The sequence below is a fragment of the Cervus canadensis genome, chromosome 5 (genome assembly GCF_019320065.1).
Source record: "Cervus canadensis isolate Bull #8, Minnesota chromosome 5, ASM1932006v1, whole genome shotgun sequence".
NCBI classification, from domain to species: Eukaryota; Metazoa; Chordata; class Mammalia; order Artiodactyla; family Cervidae; genus Cervus; species Cervus canadensis.
Genome location: NC_057390.1, coordinates 68,964,304 through 68,985,383, shown reverse-complemented (window position 1 = coordinate 68,985,383; position 21,080 = coordinate 68,964,304). Strand labels below are relative to the sequence as shown.

Below are 21,080 nucleotides of genomic sequence, written 5' to 3'. Positions count from 1 at the left end.
AATTACCTTCTCTAAAACACTAGTTTTCTAAGTGCGGTCTCTGGACTAGCTGCATCCACATTGTTTATTAGAAATAGGAACTCAGAAACGCAAATGTTCAGGCTTGTCCAGACCTGCTGAATCAGAAACTGGGGGTGATGCCCAGCAATCCATGTTTTAACAAGCCCACTAATGATTTTAATGGGCACTCACACTTGAGAACTTCTCTGGAAAGGCCTGAGCTACCTCGAAGGCTGTGAGCAGAGAGTGAAGGGTGTGGTGTTAGGGACACCAGGGGAACACAAAAGTCAGAGGTTCAGTTGGTCCCAGAATTAGTTGGGAAACTTGTACCAAGCACCTCAAATGTCAGGCCAGTTCCTAAATTCTCTATCCTCCTAATTTGATAAGAAGGCACTAGAATAACATTTGGGGAAAGTTTTCCATTAGCCCTTTTCAAGTCTAGAAGCTGGACAAGGACATCATTTTACTGTTATAACAATAATTATGCTAGCAATTACTTCCTGATGGAAACTTACCCCAGAATAAGGAAAGATCTGAACAACAAAAGGGCAATTCCTCATTTTTTTAGCTCAGACATATTCCCAGAGAAGTGAGACGGTAGACCATGGTTGCACAGTTCAGTAGAGGAAAAGCTAATCAGTGTTATAATCCAGGTGTCCATTTGTAAGACTGGTCCTGTCTGATGTAGACTGAATCCTGAACCTCTTGTGTAACATTCTTCTCCAGGGTAGGGTACATTCTGTCTGCTGATAAAGCAGCCTTCAGATGGCAGGCATCATAATTTTAGATATGGGACATAATACACAACTGTGTCTAGGTCTTCACGTTCATGAACAGGACATTAGAAGTCCCTCATTTTAAATTGTAAATAGTCTTGGTGTTGGCTGGTAGAATATGTGAGGTTCAGCACTCGACATCTTACCCAGATTTTCCCCTTGTGGGCTCTGGTGCCAGGAACCACCTGTCCCCTCCTTGTTTTGGGGGGGTTTCTCAAGCCTGCAGCCACCCGGCCCACATTCTGTGCAGAAGACCATCAGCCTAAGAGGGTGCTGAGTGATGCGGGGGGGAGTGCCGGGGCCAGGACTAATCTGATCTGGTCATCTTGATGTCTGTTAAGTTATGGGGTTGATGCTCTCTCCTTCCCACCATGTTTCCTGTGTTTAGACTCACTGTCCCATCTATCTGGTCAACGTGTCCAGCATCTCAGCCGGTGATGTTATTGCAGCTGCTAAGATGCAAGGTGAGTCAGTAGGGTGCGCTGTGCTGTTAGCCCTTGTGTGAGGGGCGCCCAGCAGCTCCATGCACTTTCCCTCCCAGCTCCTGAGGCCAGGCCCTGAGCCTGCCCTGCCCTTCTCTCCCCTGCTGTCTTCCTGCACAGGCCTGGGGTCGGTCCTTTAGAATCAGTGTTTTCCTCTTCACATGTATGCATAACAGCTTTACAGAAGTGTCTGTCACCTGTCCTCAGACTGGTAAAATTTTCCAAGTGTTTTAATTCACTCATTAGTTGGTTTTTTGTTTTTTGTGTTTTTTTTTTTTTTTTTGGTCTCTTGGGTTTTGCTAGTGGTTGCCTTAGTAGCCAACATAAAATCCTGGATGAGTTCCAGCGAACATTTCAAGGGGAAATGCCTGGGAAGTCCTTGGGGAAATGACAGTGTTGGAGCTGGACATCCCCTTCAGGGACCCAGTGTACCAGCCCTGGGACACCTGTGTGTCTGAGCACCTGGCCACACCTAAAGGCTTTGTCCATGCTTGTACTCTCGGCCCAGCTCAGGGTGCCGATGAGGGGCTGATAACAGGTGTAAAAGATCACAGTCACGGACCTGGGGATATAAATCAGAGCCTTCCAGCCCTCCCGCCACACTGCCTTCCGCATCCCACCTCCTACCTCTCCTCTAGCTAGACCTCCTCCAGGGTCTCACCTGCACTGTGGACCCAGCCTTCCACCTCTGTCTCCTGCGACCAGGGAGCACTCTGGCCTTGACCCCAGCTGAGGTCTCCAACGCCCAGCCGAGCTCAGGCTAGTCCCTTCCTTTCTGACTTCAGCTCCTTTTCCTGCCCAGGGAGAGGCTCAGACCAATGCTCCCCCAGGTTCACTAGCCTCCTGGTGATGGTCGGACTCCCCTCTTCTTCCAGGGAAGGTCGTGCTGGCTGAGACCACCACCGCACACGCCACGCTCACGGGCTTACACTACTACCACCAGGACTGGTCCCACGCGGCCGCCTACGTCACGGTGCCTCCCCTGAGACTGGACACCAACACGTCAACCTACCTCATGAGCCTGCTGGCCAAGTAAGGCACCTCGGCTGGACCATGATGCAGCCTTGTGTCATAATTCAGGCCATGCTGGGCACTTGTAGACCTTTAAGGTGATATCGTAGAGGCCCCAAATCCAACCTAAGTTTGGTTTCCTTGTGTCCAGAGGATGAGTTTTGCTTTTGTTACCTTCTCCAAAGCCTCTACCATACCATGGTGCTCCTATGACCATTTGACTGGGAGTGAGAGCTTCTGAGGTGACAAGTAAAGAGTGCATGTAAAACTGTGAACAGTGGCTATTCAGAATTTCAAAGGACCTTGCTATCATACACTGAAGACCACTGGGGAGCTATAGGATGTAGACTCTGACTTATCTGAGAATATTTGTGGATCTTTCTCTTCTTTTTTCCTTCACCTCCCCCTCTCATTGTTTCCTACGTGGTTTACTCTCATTGTGTGTCCCTCCCTTCTTCTGTATTGCTCCCTCCCTTCTTTCCTCTTTTCCTTTTTCTTCCACACCTTCTCCCTCTTTCTCCTTAACCTCTTCCTCCAGATCTTCTTTTCTCCAGTTCCTGTTTTTCCAAAACTGCTTTTCCCATTCAATCTGAATCTAGATAATATGCTTCAATGGATGGTCTGATTTTGGTGGGACACAAATATAGAAAGATTTTGTTTGATTCCAGTACTGGCTTGCAAATTCTTTCTTGCCTCTAGTAACCCTTAGGTAATGGTAAAAACCATTGCTTTTTCTTCCCTTTTGGTTATTAAAGTCCAGTTCAGTTTAAAAGTCAGTCTCCTCTCCTCCTGACTCTCAGCTTGGGGAATTTGGTGGGGATTAGGATTAAAGGAATGGGGGACACTGCTCCACACCCAAGCATGGCCTGTACCCCTGTACTAACTGATGCTGCTTCTTCTCTGGAAGAAGGTGATTGGCTTCTGGGGCCCTCCTTGTGCAGGGTATGTGCCCAGATAAGGGCTCTCTTGAGCCACTCTCATGCCGTCCTCTGACACAGAAGATGGAATCCAGCTTGACTTCTTTTAAAAAAGAAATTATTTCTTTGGCTTTGCTGGGTCTTAGTTGCAGCACTTGGTATCTTTGATCTTCCTTATGGCATGTGGCATCTTTAGTGGGACCTAGTACCCTGGCCAGGGATTGAACCCAGGGCCCCTGCTGTGGAAATGCAATGTTTTAGTCACTGGACCACCAGGGGAGTCCCCAGCTTTACCTCCTCTAACCTGCCCCTTCCCAGCTTCCCTGTGAACAAGAACTTGGGCCGGCAGCTTAAGCCCCATCACCTTCTGCAGAGTCTGGGCCTAGAGAAGGCTCACGCAGCTTTGCCGCTCCCTCTGATGGGATTACAGGCTGCCCGACCCCCATGACCTGGCTCTCCTCACTCAGAGGCTCAGGCAGGCCCAACCACCTATCTTCCAAGCAGGGGCCTGCTCCTGTCGCCTCTGTTCTTCACAGGTGAACCTCTTCAAATGTCCCCTCTTGACTCTGAGGTAGGCTAGTTGGGGGAGAGGGAAAGTACCATTCAACTCATGAAAACAGAAAGAAGGGCAAGACCACAGGACTCTCCATTCTACCAAACACCTCAGTTGCTCTCCCTGTCTTCTGCTTTTAAAGACATGGGGGTGGTGATACACTTCTGCTAGAATGATGTTGGGGGTGTTGAGGGAAGTGACTAGCCCCAGTTGGAGGTGGCTGTCGTTAGCTAATGGGGTATTTATGTCATCCATGTCCTTAGTTTCCAGTCCTGGTTGGTTGACTAACAACTAAAAATTTTCCACTCAACATCTTGCTCTGTTAAGAACCTAAAGAGCACTGTGGGGCTTTCCAAATATACCTGGAGTGCAGGTGGTAGGGTTCTGGGGCCACAGTGGCCCCTGGAGGGGTAGGATATGCTGTGGCACAGTGGCAGTAATTATAGTCTGTCCCATAAATTGCTAAGATTCTGAGCAGTGGCAGCTCTGAGAGTTTTAACCAATTTGAGAAAGTAAAGGGAGAAATGCTAGATCAGCTCTTACTTTTAAAAATGCTTGTTTGGGGGAAAAACCAGCCTCCTTTTCACTATTATCAACACAACAAAAACAAACCAGTATTAAGAACCCATGATAATAGTTTGGGCTCCGTTCCAAGGTCAAAGAATCTTTCGAAATACCTCGCAAGCAAATTTACGGAAAGAACAAAAAGGTAATGAATTCCCCAACTCACCCAAATTAGAGTGCCCAAACCCACACAAATTTAAATAGGCAGAGGAAGAAAAGTATTATTAATTGAATAATTTCAAGTTTTTATTTCTAGCTTATTTTGTCAAGTGTATTTAAATTATTCAACTAAATTCTATTCATTTAAAAAGAATTATAAGTTCATGTGAATAATTATGAGAATAGTTTGAATCCCTTTTTTAATCAGTGCATATTGTAAACTTGTATAATTTTATAGAATTTGGAGCATATTTTTAACATTTTTAGGAATTCATGATTACTATAATTTTGCTTTAATGACATTTTAGTGATAACTGGTATTATGCAAAGTACTTGATAGAAAACCCACGCACTAATTAACGTATTTCTATAAGAAAATATGAGCTGCTTTATAATGATCTATTTTAGGATATGATCTCTTCAGGTATATCAGGGTAAAAAGTACAATCTGTAGATGTCAGGATTTGTCCTTTATTTAAAATCTGACTTCTTAAAGAGACCAGAAATTCTTTCATTTGAACTTACATATTTTTAAAGTGGGCTTCCCTGGTGGCTCAGACGGTAAAGAGTCCACCTGCAATGTGGGAGACCTGGGTTCGATCCCTGGATTGGAAGATCCCCTGGAGGAGGACATGGCAACCCACTCCAATATTCTTGCCTGGAGAACCCCCATGGGCAGAGGAGCCTGGCAGGCTTTAGTCCATCAGGTCACAAAGAGTCAGATACGACTCAAAGAGTCGGAGCGACTAAGCACAGGTCAGCACGTTTTTAACAAAAGTTAGTGATGTTTTAAAGAGTAGGGATGGGTGTGTCATATCTCCCAGATTCCTGGCAGCACTGGGGGGTCCCCAAAAGCCCTTCTGGAATGTGCCCCCCTCATTCACTCCTGCCTAGCAAACACTTAGTCGTGTATGGGTCTTTTATGAAAGGCGAGGGCTCAGTTAGACTTGTCAGTTAAAGCATGGGGTCCATAGGTCCTCAGCCCCTGACTCTGATGAGCATTTTCGGATCTGAGCCCCACCCAGGGGTCTGGAGAACACCGGAGAGAAAGTGAAAACTGAAGATTCTGTTCATTGCTGGCAGGTTCTGTGGGTCTGGGAGAGGTGGGGGTCTCTGGGAACACTAAAAGAAACCATCTGCTCAGTGGAGGAGGCCCTCCTGCAGTCTCTCAGGGGGGCCACAGCAGCATCTTTGGCGCCGGAAGCTGCGAGCCCCTGCCACGGAGGAGCTAAGTCATGTCACTGGATTTTGCCAAGGATAGTAGTCATTTGGGGAAAGCCCTGCCAGGCCCCTAGTGGAGGCAGCCCCATGGGCAGCCTGACCCTGAATTTCTGAGAGCCTTAAGAATATGCCTCCTCACCAAGCCAAATAATGCCTTCTGCTCAAAGATTCCCCTCTGAGGATGGCATCTTGGTTGGCCCACATGCACACACAAGGCTTGGTAACTCCTGCAAGTTAAACTAGACTCCAGGCAGGGCCCCGGCTGTGCCGTCCCCTCTCCCACCAGGTCCCCAGGTTCGAGCTAGACCCCTCCCTGCCCTCTTAGCATGTTTCCTCCTGAGCCTGTCCTGGTCTGGGCAATGGAGGCGTTGCCCCACTCCCCCTCACCACCTCTGAGGCCTACAGAGACTCTGAACACGGGCCAGCCATCTGCCTGCCTCCTCAGGCAGAGGGTCTGCCACCGTGTGAACTCTCACCGACATAAGTCTCTGCCCCGAGTTCTGAGCTGGCCCAGGAGGCCCTCAAGAGCCCGGCCATGCCTCACCCACCACAGCCTCAGCAACCATCTGAGGACCATGGTCACGGATGGCAACGGTGATGATCCACTGCCGTGTCATCGCTGGCTCATCAAGCCAGACTTCTCTTCTATCTTGTCCATCCTCTTCCCACAAAGCTTAACATAGAACTTGAGTATTTCACCAAGCACGTGCTTGTTGCCAGCAGGGCCTGGTGGGGGTTGAGCAGGGAGATGAGAGGGACTTGGTATATGTTTCTGGGGAAGTAAAACTTCTTCCACCCTCACTTTAAACTCTTAAGTTCAATTTTTCTCTGTTCGTTCTCTTAACTCTTAAAGTCAACATCTCAAAGACTACTCTCGGCATTCTGTGCCATGGTCAGCACATATTCCCATTCTGCAGATGTGTAAACTGAGGTTCTCACCTCTCATTAGAGGTCATACAGCTCTGAAGTATCAGAGCGGAGACTGAAACCAGCTTTGCCAGGTTCCCAAGCGAAGGCTTTTTCCCATCACTGTCCTCACCCTCTGGGACCCTGGCCTCCCCTCCCCTTACTGGTCATGTCCTTCTCTTTACCCAGTGATACTTTGAACATTGTGGCGTCAGATCACCGGCCTTTCACCACGAAGCAGAAAGCTATGGGCAAGGAGGACTTCACCAAGATCCCACACGGTGTGACCGGGGTTCAGGACCGCATGAGCGTCATCTGGGAGAGAGGCGTGGTACGTTCCCAGGACCCCACCCGGCACTGGGCCACAGAAGAATTTTCACACTTAGGAGGGCTGGGTCAACCACAGCTCCTGTTTCACTCAAAAACAAAACAGAAAAGGTCTTTTTTATTTTCCCAATCAGAAAAGTAAGAAGTCCTAGCATGACAATTTGGAAAATACAGAAAAGTACTAGGAAAAAAACATAATTCCATACTGAGAAATCATTAATATTTTGGTATATTTCTTCCCAAGCTCTATGCATGCAGCATACATTATTTTAGTTACTGGGTTTATCTTGTTTTTTTCATATGACAGTGTATTTTGACTGTCTTCCTATATCAGTAAAAGTTCTTTAAAAACATCTTTGTTAATAACTAAACAAGATTTCCTTCCATGGAAGCACCGTATTCAGTTACGGCTTCCCTGATGTTTGGAACTTTCAACTGCTTCAAATTTTCGCACTTACCAATAACACTGCACAGAATTTCTTTGTTCATGAGTGTATGTCAGCATTTCTAATTGTTTCCTGAGGACATATTGCTAGAAATGGATTTCTGGGCCAGGGGATATGAACTTTCTTTAAGGATCTTGGTATCTTTCGTCCAATAGTAAAGACAGAGACTAGGGCTTCATTTGAATACTACCTGTTCTGCCCCTGAAGAATAAGTAGTTTGGTCTTGACCTATCACAGATTACATGCAGTTTTAGGGGATGAGCCCGAAGAAATTTGAAATACACAAGGCTAAGCCACCAGCTCAAGGAAGACCCTGAGGCAGCTCAGGAATCCCTTTTTAAAATTTATTTATTTATTTGGCTTTGCCGAGTCTTGGATGAGGCACTTGGGATCTTTCATTGTGGCTCACAGGTTTCTCTTTAGTTGGGGTGGACAGGTTTATTTGCTCAGCAGCATGTGGGATATTAGTTCCCCAACCAAGGATCAAACTCATGTCCCCTGCATTGGAGGCAATTCTTAACACCTAGACCACCAGGGAATTTCTAGGAATCCCCTTTGAAGAATGTCCGTGGTGCACTCGTGGGTGGGGCTACAAGATGCCTTTCCAGCACAGAATATATGTCCCTTCGTGGATCTAGGAAAGCTCCCAATTTATCCATAGTGAGCACATGAGTAGATCTGATTTTATAAACAGGAGGTAGATTTGCCCCAAGAAAGCCACTATTTGGAAGAAGGGCCCACCCACCACTGTTACTAGCAGGAGAGAGGAGGAAATGAGCACGTGGGAACCAAGCCATGCAGATTGTCTCATTCGAGATGATGTCCATGGCATTGTCCTTCTCAGCACCATTGTTCGGACCAACTAAAAGTGCACAATGGTGACAGGGGTGTGAGGCACACACATAGGACCTTGGTTGACCTGACACTTTGGCCATGTTTCAGGTTGGAGGAAAGATGGATGAGAACCGTTTTGTGGCCGTTACCAGTTCCAATGCAGCCAAGATTCTCAACCTGTATCCCCGAAAGGGCCGCATCATCCCTGGAGCTGATGCCGACGTGGTGGTGTGGGACCCCGAAGCCACCAAGTAAAGCCTGCTGCTTGTCTCCAGGGCTGGAGGATGGGGTTTTAAAGGACCTCGTGTTATAGAACTCCAAAGCATCATCTTTGCCCTACTTCTAGCATAGAGCAGGATGTCCCTGAGATGTGTTCAATTCAACAAATACTTGAAGGTTTCTCATGGTCCAAGCACTAGGGATGCGATAGTGAACAAGAAGGTCTGAAGACTTGCTACAGGGCAAGCTCCATGTGCAGAGCAGTTTACAGTTTCTCACAGCTGCATCACATCAATGATCTTATTTGCTAATCTCACAGCCCTGAGAAGCACTCAAGGCTGGAGTTCTTGCTTCCATTTTACTATGGAAAAAACTTGGAGAAGGAAATGGCAACCCACTCTAGTATTCTTGCCTGGAGAATTCCATGAACAGAGGAGCCTGGCAGGCTACAGTCCATGGGATCACAAAGAGTCAGACACAATTGAGCAAGTATCACTCACTGAAGAAACCAAGAGCAGAGAGTAGAGGGACTCCCCATATCACATAGCTAATAAGAGGCTGAACCAGACAGATGTCCTGACACTCAGTTCCAGACTCTTTCCCAACTCTCTGCTTCCCTCGTTGAGGGTGTGTGTGCATTCTCTCAAGCACACAGCACTTGACACCCATAGCATTTATGAACACAACTTGAGTGAACAAATGAAATGCATCAGGAATTATCAAGCTGCAGGATACAGGGCATCATCTTTACTCAGAGATTTGACCAGTTTTTTAATACTAAACTTCATTCAGTCACTCAACAAATATCTGTTAAGTGCTACCATTTGCCAAGCACTTTTCTAGATGCACAAGCTAACAGGGAACAAGACAAAAATGTGCTGGGATTTTGAAGGTAAAAAGTTGAATGGCAGAAAAAGTTCTCCCTGTGTGCCACCGCCCAGCCCCTTCCCCAGATCCCTGCCCTGCTTCTCCATTAGGGCACTTGAGAAGTCAGATTCTGCATCCAGCCTGGGGCTGGTCCCTGTTGCTCTTGTGGGTCTGGCTGTTAGTGATTGCTGTTGGCAGAAAGACCCTTAGAGTGTAGCGCAGTACGTTAGTCAGCTAGGGTGCTCCCATAACAAAATACCACAGACAGGAGGCTTGAACAATAGAAATTCATTTTCTCACAGTCCTGAAGGCAAGATCAAGGTGTCAGCAGAGCTGATTTCATTCTGAGGCCCTTGGTTTGTAGAGGTCATCTCTTCCCTGTGTCTCTACATGGCACTTCCTCTGTGTATGCACTTCTGACGTCTCGATTTCCTCTTATAAAGACACCCATTTGATTGGATTAGGGCCCACCTGTATGACCTCACTTTAATTAGTTCTTTAAAGGCCTTATCTCTGAATATAATCACCTTCTGAGGTACTGGGGACTGGGACTTCAACAGATAAATTTGTGGTGACGTAATTCATTCTAGCCTTTGGGAGTCCTTCCTTTGCACTGAGCATCATCACCTCTTCCCCTGAGCACCTTCCCTTCCGTTGAGCTGTGACATCTTTACCTCCTCTCATAGCGTTCTCTCCCGCCACTGCCTTCCCACCAGGACCATCTCCGCCAGCACCCAGGTGCAGGGAGGAGACTTCAACCTATACGAGAACATGCGTTGCCACGGCGTCCCGCTGGTCACCATCAGCCGAGGCCGGGTCGTGTATGAGAACGGCGTCTTCATGTGTGCTGAGGGCACCGGCAAGTTCTGTCCGCTGCGATCCTTCCCAGACACTGTCTACAAGAAGCTGGTCCAGAGAGAAAAGGTATGGTGAGGGAGAGGAGAGAATACATGTGGGAAGGGGTTGAAGACCCCTGTTGGTGACTTCTTATATGACTATTGTAAATCTCAAAGATGTTCTCACTCTGTTTTTTCCACCAGAATCCTATTGCCTGAATAGTCACTTTGGGAACAATCAAAATAGTAGAAAAGGATCACCTGTAACAGAGTAAAATTTATTGGGAAGGGTCCCCAAGTCCCTTGGAGCTGGGGACACTATGAGGTGCTCACAGCTACTCCTGACACCCAGGCTTCTTGTGGTCCCTCAGGGCAGGGGGCTCCTGGCTTAGCCAGGGTTAGCATATTTGCACTGGAAATCCTGTTTCCCAAAACTCCCCACAATTGCCCTGTGTCTGCTGTGGAGGGGGTGGGCTTTGCTGAGTCTCCAACATTGAAGGGGTCAGGGCAGGTCTGGAATAGCTCACTGCCATGTGGGGGTAGCCTGAGGTCTTATCTTGAGAATTTCACCCAGTCCTTGGATTCTATTAGCACCCTAGCTGTTCAGTGAAGCTTGAGGCTCCTTCCTCATCTCCAGGGATTCCGATCGCTGGGGAGAGTTTCACCCAAAAGAACTGGCTCTTCCCTCACTGCTCCAGGATTGACTATCCAGCCTTATCTTTAAGGGCTGCCCTGGCCTTCCTGATAACTCCAGGTGCTGGGAACCAATAGCAGCCCTGGCCTCATGGTGGAGGACCCATATCATCAGAAAAGAACAAGTCTGACAAACTGACAGGTGGAAGCATCATGGAGTTTCCCCTCTGGCAGAAAGTACTATCATCATGGTTCAAAATGCTGCTGCCTAGCTATCTCCAGATTCTGTCCAGAAATGGTGGGTGTTCTTAGAAACACCATGACCAATGGCCTAGGAGTCCCAGCCCCAATCCAGGTCTTCTGTCAGGGAGCAGACTTGGACTACCCAAACAAAGCATGGCTGTAGTTATCCCAGTATTCAATCTGAAGGCAAACTCAGGATCTCTCAGATAGGTGAAGGGTCCCATCTCCACTATGCTTCCCAGATAGGGACAGTGGCAGGAGGCTTCAGCCCCACCTCTGGAGGACGTGCCAGAAAGAGGTGCAAAAGCGATCCATTCACACACAAGATTATCTGACAGAGGGTGGCAATGACTTCAAATAAGAAAATGGAAAACATGTCAGTGATGATGTAGAGAAATTGGAACACTCATTCACTGTAAAATCAATGTAAAATGGTGCAGCCCCTTTGGAAAACAGTTTGGCAATTCCCTAAAAGTTATAGAGTTGCCAAAATGACTCAGCAATTCCTTTCTTGGGTATGGACATACTCAAGAGAAATGAAAATATATGTCTGCAAAAAATCTTATCCATGAATGTTGATAGCAGGATTTTTTTCATAATAGCCAAAAAATGGGAACAACTCAAATGCCCATCAACTATTGAATAAACAAAATGTGATGTTAATATAGCCATACAATGGAATATTATTCAGCCATGAAATGGAATGGAGTGCTAATATCTGTATACAACATGCATGAACCTTAAAAACATTACGCTAAGTGAAAGAATCCAGTCACAAAAGACCACATATTATATGGTTCCATTTGTTGGAAATGTCCAGAAGAAGCAAATCCATAGACAGAAAATAAACTAGCGGTTGCTTAGGGCTGGTCAGAGAGAATGGGAGTGACTGCTCATGGGTATCGGGATTTTTGAGGGGTGATGAGATATTTTGAATTTACACAGTGGTGATGGTGGCACAATCTTGTGAATTACACTAGACACAAACTATACTGTATACTTTTAAATGGTGAGTTTTATGGTATGTGAATTATATCTCAATTCAAAAAAAAAATCTGTCAACAGTTCTGTGACTTTCCCAAAAAAAGGACATTTTAGTCAGGAAATAGGGTCAAAAGAGGGCAGAGAGAGTGTTTGAAGCCCTTCACAAAGCCAACCTCACAAAAATGTCAGACAGATACCAGTTTGTGCTGCTCTGAGGGCCAGCCACAGTGAAAGAGCCCAGCAGAATTCTAGGGCTGACATAAATTTAACTCAGAGTCCCTTTATCCAAAGCACTTATTATAATGACAAAGTAAGGTCCTCAAGAAAAAGCCATCTCTATTTCCTATTCTCCGGTATAGCCCTTATGTAACAGAATGCAGGGCTTCCCCAATGGCTCAGCAGTAAAGAATCCACCAAAATGCAGGAGATGCAAGAGACACAAGTTCGCTCTCTGGGTGGAGAAGATTCCCTGCAGGAGGCAATGACAACTCACTTTGGTATTCTTGCCTGGGACACCTCCATGGGGTCGCAGAGTCGGACACAAGTGAGTGACTGAGCAGGCAATAGAATACAGGTATGTGAAAAACCTCATTTCCCCCAAATTATAAATAAGCAGTCCCCATAGAGCAGGGTCCTCGGGGAGAAAGCAGCCCTGGGGTTGGGACTAGGTCACTCACCCAGGGTTCACCGAGTCCATATTCCCACCTACACCACCTAGACCCCAAAATGCAGCCTGGTAAAGGCTAAAACACTCCAAACCAGCTTTGACATTCTGAGGGCTGAGCTCAACTACAGATCTGTTGGAGAATACAAAGGAATATGTAAGCTGAGGAGCATTCCAGAAATCACCCATATCTATTGTTTCTCTCTACAAGGTTTTCAATAAGCATTGAGCAGCAAGGAGATTGAGGTTCTGTCTCTGATGAGTGCCTGGGGTGTAGATTATGTATGCTGCTCCTTCAGATCTTATGCACACACTCCAACACACTTACTCTCACAATACCACTTTAAAATGATAAAGCCCCATAAATGACCTATGCAATAATAACAACTGCTGGTACTTTTGTGTCACTCACCATATGCCAGAGCTTTACGTGTTCTATTTCATTTGATCTCATAACAACTCTGTAGTCTTACAAATCAGAAAACAGGCACAGAAAGTTTACTTAACTTGGATAAGGTCATAGAGCTTCCAAGTAACAAAGCTGGGAGTGAAACATAGGCAGTCTGGTTGCAGAATATAGGCTCTTAATTCTACTGCCTTTGTGAGTACAAAATTAACCACTATTGCTAGTGGGGAATTTTAATCTTCAAATCAGCTGTATTTAGCCTCTATTCCTACAAAGTTATCAAATCGATCCAAGTAAAAGCTCCAGTACTTTGTCCACCTGATGCAAAACCAACTCATTGGAAAAGACCCAGAGGCTGGGAAAGACTGAAGGCAAAAGGAGAAGGGGGAGACAGAGGATGAGATGGTTAGATAGCACTACCAACTCAATGGAAATGAATTTGAGCAAACTCCAGAAGAGAGCAGAGGACAGGAAAGCCTGGCATGCTGCAGTCCATGGGGTCGTCAAGAGTCAGACATGACTTAGCGACTGAACAACAACAGCTTGAGAACCTGGCAAGTGAAGGGGTCACTGCTCCATGTGAGGGATGCTCTCTAAAGCTGAATATCTCCGAAGCCTACCTACTGCCTTGGAAAGCAGTGTCAAGGGGGAGCCAGTGGATATCTCCTTTATGCACATACCTGCACATGCTCACACATATGCCCTGTTTAGGAAGTACAAGAGGATTCTTTACCCTTGGGCTCAAGATGTAGGAAGGCTTTGTCACGTGCAGTAATTTGGGTTCTGAACAGAGTGGCAGTGTCTAGACTCTCATCAGCCATCAGGCAAGCTCTGGTGGTGGTGGTTTTTGGCCCTGATGGTTGATCGTGTCCATGCTCTGATGGTATCTTTTCCCTTTTTCTCCTTCTCTGCCATCACTAGACCTTAAAGGTGAGGGGAGTGGACCGCACGCCCTACCTGGGGGATGTAGCTGTCATTGTGCATCCTGGGAAAAAAGAGATGGGAACGCCGCTGGCAGATACTCCAACCCGGCCTGTCACCCGACATGGGGGCATGAGGGACCTTCATGAATCCAGCTTCAGCCTTTCTGGTAAGAGCAAGGGCCACTTGGCCTAGCACTTAGGTCTCCACCACAGTGGGGTGTAGGGAGACGGGCGGAGGGGCCAGGAGTCCCACCCAGGTGGGGGGCTTACTCCACCTCCTCCCTCCGTCTCCAATCCCCTGCCTGGTGATGAGTGCTGGGTCCCCTGTTAGAGACACACAAATACAGGGGATGGGAAAGGAGGGCTCTCCCAGTCCACAGGTACATGCCACTCCACCCGGCCACGGCTCTTCTGGGGCTTGCCCCAAGGTTACTAAGTTCAAATGTTTTCATCTCTTGAAACATCTTGAGGGCCCGGCACTTAGGGTGCCCCTAGAGATGATCAGAGCTCAGAAGGGTTAACTGTGCCACATCGGTCTGCACCCCTGTTTCCCACCCCATCCTCACCAGCCTCTCTGAAAGACATGGTGTTTCCCTTATACCCTTTCCTCCCTCATCTTAGCCTGTTTGCTTCTCTGCCACCTTCTTTTCTTGCCAGGAGTTGTCCTGTATAGAATATACCAAACAGAAATGTATGGCTGTGTCTATGCTTAGAGACTTTATTGATGATGGCTGCATGTCTCCCAGGTGCTCAGTGATAGTTAAAGGTGGGGGTCATTGCGGGCATAAGCCGCAAGCCTCGCTGGAGAACAGGCAGAGAGGCCCGTAAGATGCCCTGGACCTGCAAGCAGCTTTGCTAGAAAGCGTGCTGCTGCTGCTGCTGCTAAGTCGCTTAAGTCGTGTCCGACTCTGTGCGACCCCATAGACGGCAGCCCACCAGGTTCCCCCGTCCCTGGGACTCTCCAGGCAAGAACACTGGAGTGGGGTGCCATTTCCTTCTCCACTGGAAAGCGTGAGCCCCACGTAAAATGGGTCAGGGCCGGGTCTTGCTGAGTGGCCTCCAGGACTGGCCCGCGTGCAGACCGAGCCTATGCTCTGCAGGCTCTGTGCTGGGGCCAGAGGGTGAGAAGACCTAGATCCACATGCCTCCGCACAGAGCATAGCGTCTCCTGGGGCCGGGGAGACACCGCCGCAAACCGGCCTAACCTGAGAGGCAAAGAGCTAAACCCAGGGCTGCCAAGGGGCACAGCTGGGTGGCCGCTGAGCTGCTTTTGTGCCCAACCGTGTGTGTGAGCAGCTCAGGCGGCTCCTGTCTGAGTTGCTGACCGGCCTTTTTTTTTTTTTTTTTTTTTTGGGGGGGGGGTCCTCTCCCCACCCCTCCCCCATCATCTCAGAGCCAATCTCACTACAGAGATAACTTCTCCCTCCCTGAGGGCCACTGTTAAAACTCCCACCAGTGACGGGAGTGCAGTCAGAAAGAGGTCCGCCGTGTGGAGTGTCCGTGGGCGCCCCCGCCTGGCCAATCCAGGAGGTGTCGCTCCCCACGGCTGCCTGGGCCTGGCCCCTCCTGCAGGGGTCAGCACCAAGAGAAGCGGCCAGGCCCCAGAGGCGCCAGTCCCCTCGAGCCCCTGGCTTCTGCTCCCACCCAAGTCCGGGTAGAGCCAAGACTGGACAGAACCGCTCTCGGGTGCAGCAGATACCAGGCAGCCTCTCACCTTCCCTCGCCTCAAACCCTGTCTGCTGTGAGACAGGCGGAAGAATGTTCCATGGCACTCCCTGGGGCACCAGGACTTCTTTTCTAAGCCTCGAGATTTCAAGACGTGGGGGCCTTTGAGGGTGCTGTTCTATGTTTTTCCAAGACAACGGCGCCCCCTCCTCCCTCTCTTGTTCACTGAGTCATATGTACAAAGGCCCACTTGCTAACAGGCGGCTCCATGGTCTGTGTGCTTGACAAGAGACGATACCTCCAGGGCTGGGAGTGGTGAAGGCAGGTGTAGCAAGGCAGTGAGTTAACTGTGGAGGCTCTCAATCAGGAAGACCTGGGTTCAAGTCCAGGCTCTACATATTCATACACTATGGGACAGGGGGCAAGTTAACTTCCCTGAGCCTCAGTCTTCCCACCTGTAAAATGGGATGGCGTTGTGTTGAGGGTTAAATTAAATCTAAGCTTGGGAGGACCTGGTTTTATTACCCAGGGGAACTCACCCTCTGCTTCCTTCCTTCCAGGTTCTCAGATCGATGACCATGTTCCAAAGCGAGCCTCAGCTCGGATCCTCGCTCCCCCCGGAGGCAGGTCAAGCGGCATTTGGTAAAGACACTGCCCAGCCCCCCAAGTGAAGATGCACCAACGCCACCAGCCCCACGCCCTCCGGCCGCAGCTGCAGGGGTGGGGCGGGAGAGGCCGCGCTGGACAGCTCACCACCCGAGGGGCCCCGGGACCCCGGGGCCCTCCCCATGTCTGACACGTGATTCACTGTGCTTCGAGCCAACCCTAACAGGCACTTTGAGATGTGTTCCTCCTGCTGCAGTCCTTTCCTGCCTCGGCCCCCGCGGGCTTCCCTGGGGCCCAGGAAACCCATACTATGCACAGAGCCCACTTGCATAGAGCCTGGCCCCGCCCCTCCCTCGCACCCGCCCCCTGCTGGCCTTGGGCAACCCCGCCCTTAGTGCCCTGCCCCTGGCTGACCCGCCAGTTGTCCAGAGCACTTTAGCAGATGTGTTTTAAAAGAAAAGGACCCCCTCCCCATCCCCTTCGGCCCCGTGGTCGTTTTCCCCAAGTCAGACAGGTGTTCGCATCCCAGCCGTGCCCCAGGACCTCCCGTTTCTCCCAATTCAACTCCTGCCCCTGTTTGGGAGTGGCTGGGACACGCTGCGCCCTTTGCTGGCTGCCTCCTCCCCGAATCCCGGCAGTCCCAGGCTCAGAAGGGCTGGCCGGCGGGCATGAGGCTGGTGCCAGGCGCGTGTATATGATTTCGTTTTGCACGTTTGGTTTGCGCAGTGGTTTGGTTTGACTTGTTCGTGCATCCTGTGAAAACTGACGGTGCTTTGTGTCACTAGCATAGCATAGAAACAGGAATAGATGTGGACCTAAGAGATGCTGCTTCGCCACCAACCAGACAGCCTAGGGCACCAAGGACAGGGGCCAGAGGGGGATACTGGACTCTCCGGGGCCCTTCTCTCTATCTGGAGTCTTCCTGTCCCCCCCCCCTCCCCTCCTGGTTTCCTGCATCCTGAGAGGGTGCCCGGAATGCTGGCCCTAGAGACCTTCAGGAAGCAAGGTGGCCTTTCCCATGTGTGGTCCTGGTCACTCCCAGCACTAACCACCCCCCCGACACACACAACTGCCTGTAGGTATCCCCCTGCTGTACAGAGGCCCAGTTGCTCCTCCTGTGTGATTGGCAAGAGGCCTCATGCCTGCTAAGGGGGGGGCAGGGGGTGGCGTGATAGGGGGAGCAGGCTGGCTGTATGCCAGGTAGGAGGCCAGGCCAGTAGGACCTACCTGTAGCCAACAGTGCTACACAGGGTCTGCGGGCTCCTGTGGTCAGCACCTTGCCTTCACCTGCTTGTGGTCTCCATCTCCTCTCAGCTGGGCCTTCCCTGCCTCCAAAACTCCTGGAGGTTTCCATGGAAACACTGGAGGCTGCCCTTGCTAAGCCTTGTTCCCCCTTGGGGAGTGACGTCACATTGCACCTGGACTGACACGCGACTCCTAGACTCTTGGGCTGGTGGTCATACCCTGTACATTTCTGCAGTGCTCTTCATGTTTTCAAAGCCCTTTCATGTATGAGCTCTCAATTGCTCCTCACAACCACAAAGCATGCATTATTCTCCCCATTTCTCAGATGTGGCCCAGAAAGCTCAGGCCTTCTGACTCCAGAATGGTCCAGACTGCCCTTTTTAGAACTTGTCTGTCTACCCCAGCGGTGGACAGAAGGAGTGGAGTGACATCTCTTGCAGATCCCCCCTGAGAGTTTAACCAGCTAGATGACTTACTCCCTCAGTAGGCATTCTGCTTTGTTTTGCACAGGTAGATAGATTTTTCTTGTAAACAAACTAATGCATATTCACTATTTGAGCCAGAACTAGTTACATGCTGGAGGCTTGCCATGTGGTTTGAGCTGCCTCCGCATCCTCACCCCTCCCTTCACGCTCCCCTTCCTCACTTAGGGGCTGAGAGGACCCAGACGGTCACCCAGGAAGCAGAGGCAGCAAAGGCACTCATGGAGAGTGGTAGCCATGGGGACAGTCAGCAGGGATCTGAGCCTGGGAAACCGTGACACTGATCCCTTGGTACAGTGCACATCATCTTTATCCCTTTCAGCCCTTGCTGGGTCATGGGCCTTGGGCAGATGCCAAAGAGCCAAGCAGTGGTGATAGCCAGCGGGCAGAGCATCCCTGCTTGGGCCAGGAAAGCTTTACCTTCTCTGAGTGCCTCCGCCCGAGAGATGCGTGGTCCGTGGCTCTGGGAGACCACCTGTTGGTGTGGTCCGTCAAAGGCCTTCCACTTCATTCACCCCCAACCCTTACATAGGCTCACCCTTACCCAGGAGCATCTAGATGAAAATCAGAGGGAGGTTCAAGGAACCGAATGAAAGGTCAGCCCTGTCACCCATTCCCTGCCCCTGTGCTGAGTTCCAGCCAGCCCCATCACCAGCCCCACTGGCTCCTGGTTGGAATGAAAAGGGTCTCTGGTTGCACTGAATGCAGCTCTCAAACTTGGTCTTGTACTTGCTGAATAAATACTGTTGTTCTTGCCTTAGCTGCTCTCTAGGTTTGTGGGGTTAAGTTACCAGAAAATTGTGCTACCGTGTGTGCGTGTGTATGTGTGCGTGTGTGTAGTGCTAGGAGTCCACAGTAGGTCTCGGTCAAGGCAATGCCGAGATGAGGGCTTTTCCAATACTGACCCAAAAACCACTCAGAAACCCAAACCCCCTCCAGCTACCCAGGCGGCGGGCACAGCCTGGGGTCGGGATGGAGCCTCGAACACCCCAGCACCCAAGTGACTTCCTCACTCCTCTGTAAACGTCATGGTGCTAAGATTGTGTCAACCCCAGGACGGCACATGGTCTTGTGCTTTGGCCACCCGATTGAGGCAAACACAAAACAGCCCGACTCGTTGTGTTCTGGTGCAGGTTTGTATTAAACTATAGCTACTTCTCGCTTGGTCTCAGTTGTGTTTCTTCAAAGAAGAGGGAGTTTGGTGGGAGGACCTCTTCTTCCATAGTGGCTGGGGTGAGGCTTGAGCCACTAAAAAAATGGCAAAAAAAACTCAGCTTTTGTTCTTTACTTGTGTTGCATGGCAGATGGCAGTTCACTGGGAGGCCTGAACAGAGTTTGAAGATTAAAAAAACGCTGAAAGCTTCCCTGGTGGTCCAGTGGTTAAGACTGTGCACTTCCACTGCAAGAGTCACAGGTTTGACCCCTGGTCAGAGAAGTTCCACATGCCTTGCAGTCTGGTCAAAAAAAAAAAAAACATGTTGAGAGATGGGAGCCTCAGTATCCCATCAGTCCTTTCTCCTGGTGGGAACAAAACAAAGTTTTTTAGTGCCAAATTTCCCAAGACAAGGTTGGGTTGAGTTATCTGAAACAGGAATAATTAGATGAAGATGTTAGATACAAAAGGACGGCAGGAGAAGGGGTTGGACTAGACTTTCCCCACCCACCATTGGTCACTTATTTTCTTGGCTACCATTTTGGAACACCATAGCCTACTCTTCACATTGGAACCCTTGGCTGTTGGAACCATGGACTCACAAAATCACATTTCAAAGGACTGTATGAGGCCAATGTGTCTCTGAGGAGTTCTCAAGCTGCTCTCCGGCTCCACTGAGCCCACTGTGCCTTCAAACCCTTCCCTCTGCATCAGGGCTAACTCGGGCAGAGCTTGGGGGTTCTCTGATCAAATACTTTCACACTAAAGAGTGAGTGAAATTATTGCTACCAGTACTATGGGGTCTGGGGTGCGTGCTGTCACTTCTTCAGTCATGCCTGACTCTTTGTGACCCTATGGACTGTAGCCCGCCAGTCCTCTGTCCATGGGATTCTCCGGGCAAGAATACTGGAGTGGGTTGCCATGCCCTCCTCCAGGGGATCTTCCCGACCCAGGGACCAAACCCACATCTCATATCTCCCGCATTGGCAGGCGGGTTCTTTACCACTACTGCCACCTGGGAAGCCCACTATGGGGTCGCTTGTACTTATTTCTTAGCCTCCAAAATAAAGCCTTAATGAGGGAATTTTAGGTAGAATGGGGAAATAGTTGGCTACAGGGGCACTTTCACAGCTCTCCTGCAAATAAGGCAGCCCATGACCTAAAGAAACACCCAGAGCACTACAGTTAATAATGAAGTGATCTGTGCGTAAAAGTTCTACTGGGGCTTCTGAGCCAGATGGAAACACCATTGTCTGATTTGTGAAGGATGCTGAGTTGCTGGGATGGTACTAAGCCAAAACATCTGTTTCCCCATAACATGGGAGCACACCAGAATGTGATTAAATGCCAAAAATCACTTGTGTAAGTGTTTGAATGAAAAATGGCATGGCTGCACATTTGGCAGACCATGTGCATGGTATCAGGAAGTTCATACAGGAAAAAAATAAAACAAGATACCAGGAAGACACTGGTCTTCTTTGCAGTTGTGGATAAAAAAAGACCACAGATTCAGACTTTAAAATAAGGCTTGGTGCTTTATAGGAATCTGCACTTGAAACCTGAACCAGCCAGCAGTCAAGCAACAGTCACCCTCAAATTCTTAACTCCAATTACAGGCTGACTTTTAGATACAGGTACAACTTAACACTCAGAGCTGCCTTGCAGTTAGTGATGGAGGAAGAGTCTCATGACACCTGACACAAAGAAGAAACCTCACAATACACCGGGAGGGTAGATATTGTTCTAAGTTAATAAAAGGTTATTTGATAGTTGCTAATAACACACTTGAAAGCGTTCTTAGTGCTTTTCCAGTAAAACATTAAAGGATCTAACATTTGTTGATACTTGATACATCTTACAAAGATGGAAGCTGAGTTCTTCACTTGCTTGCCTTCATATGTTTACAAACCACACATTTATACCTAGAGGGATCTGTCTAGGTTTGCCCAAACAATCCT

The 21,080-nt window shown here is 49.0% G+C and overlaps 1 protein-coding gene across 1 annotated transcript in view; it reads left to right on the top strand.

Annotated features, from left to right (window-relative positions):
* Positions 1-19,129, top strand: part of DPYSL5 (dihydropyrimidinase like 5) — an 87,181-nt gene extending 68,052 nt beyond the window's left edge. The window contains exons 7-13 of the mRNA XM_043469141.1: positions 1,165-1,240; positions 2,134-2,290; positions 6,779-6,920; positions 8,305-8,447; positions 9,999-10,206; positions 13,970-14,138; positions 16,197-19,129. Coding sequence (XP_043325076.1) covers positions 1,165-1,240; positions 2,134-2,290; positions 6,779-6,920; positions 8,305-8,447; positions 9,999-10,206; positions 13,970-14,138; positions 16,197-16,282 — 981 coding nt within the window. The 3' untranslated portion in view covers positions 16,283-19,129. The remainder of the gene's footprint in view (positions 1-1,164; positions 1,241-2,133; positions 2,291-6,778; positions 6,921-8,304; positions 8,448-9,998; positions 10,207-13,969; positions 14,139-16,196) is intronic.
* Positions 19,130-21,080: the final 1,951 nt, after the last annotated feature.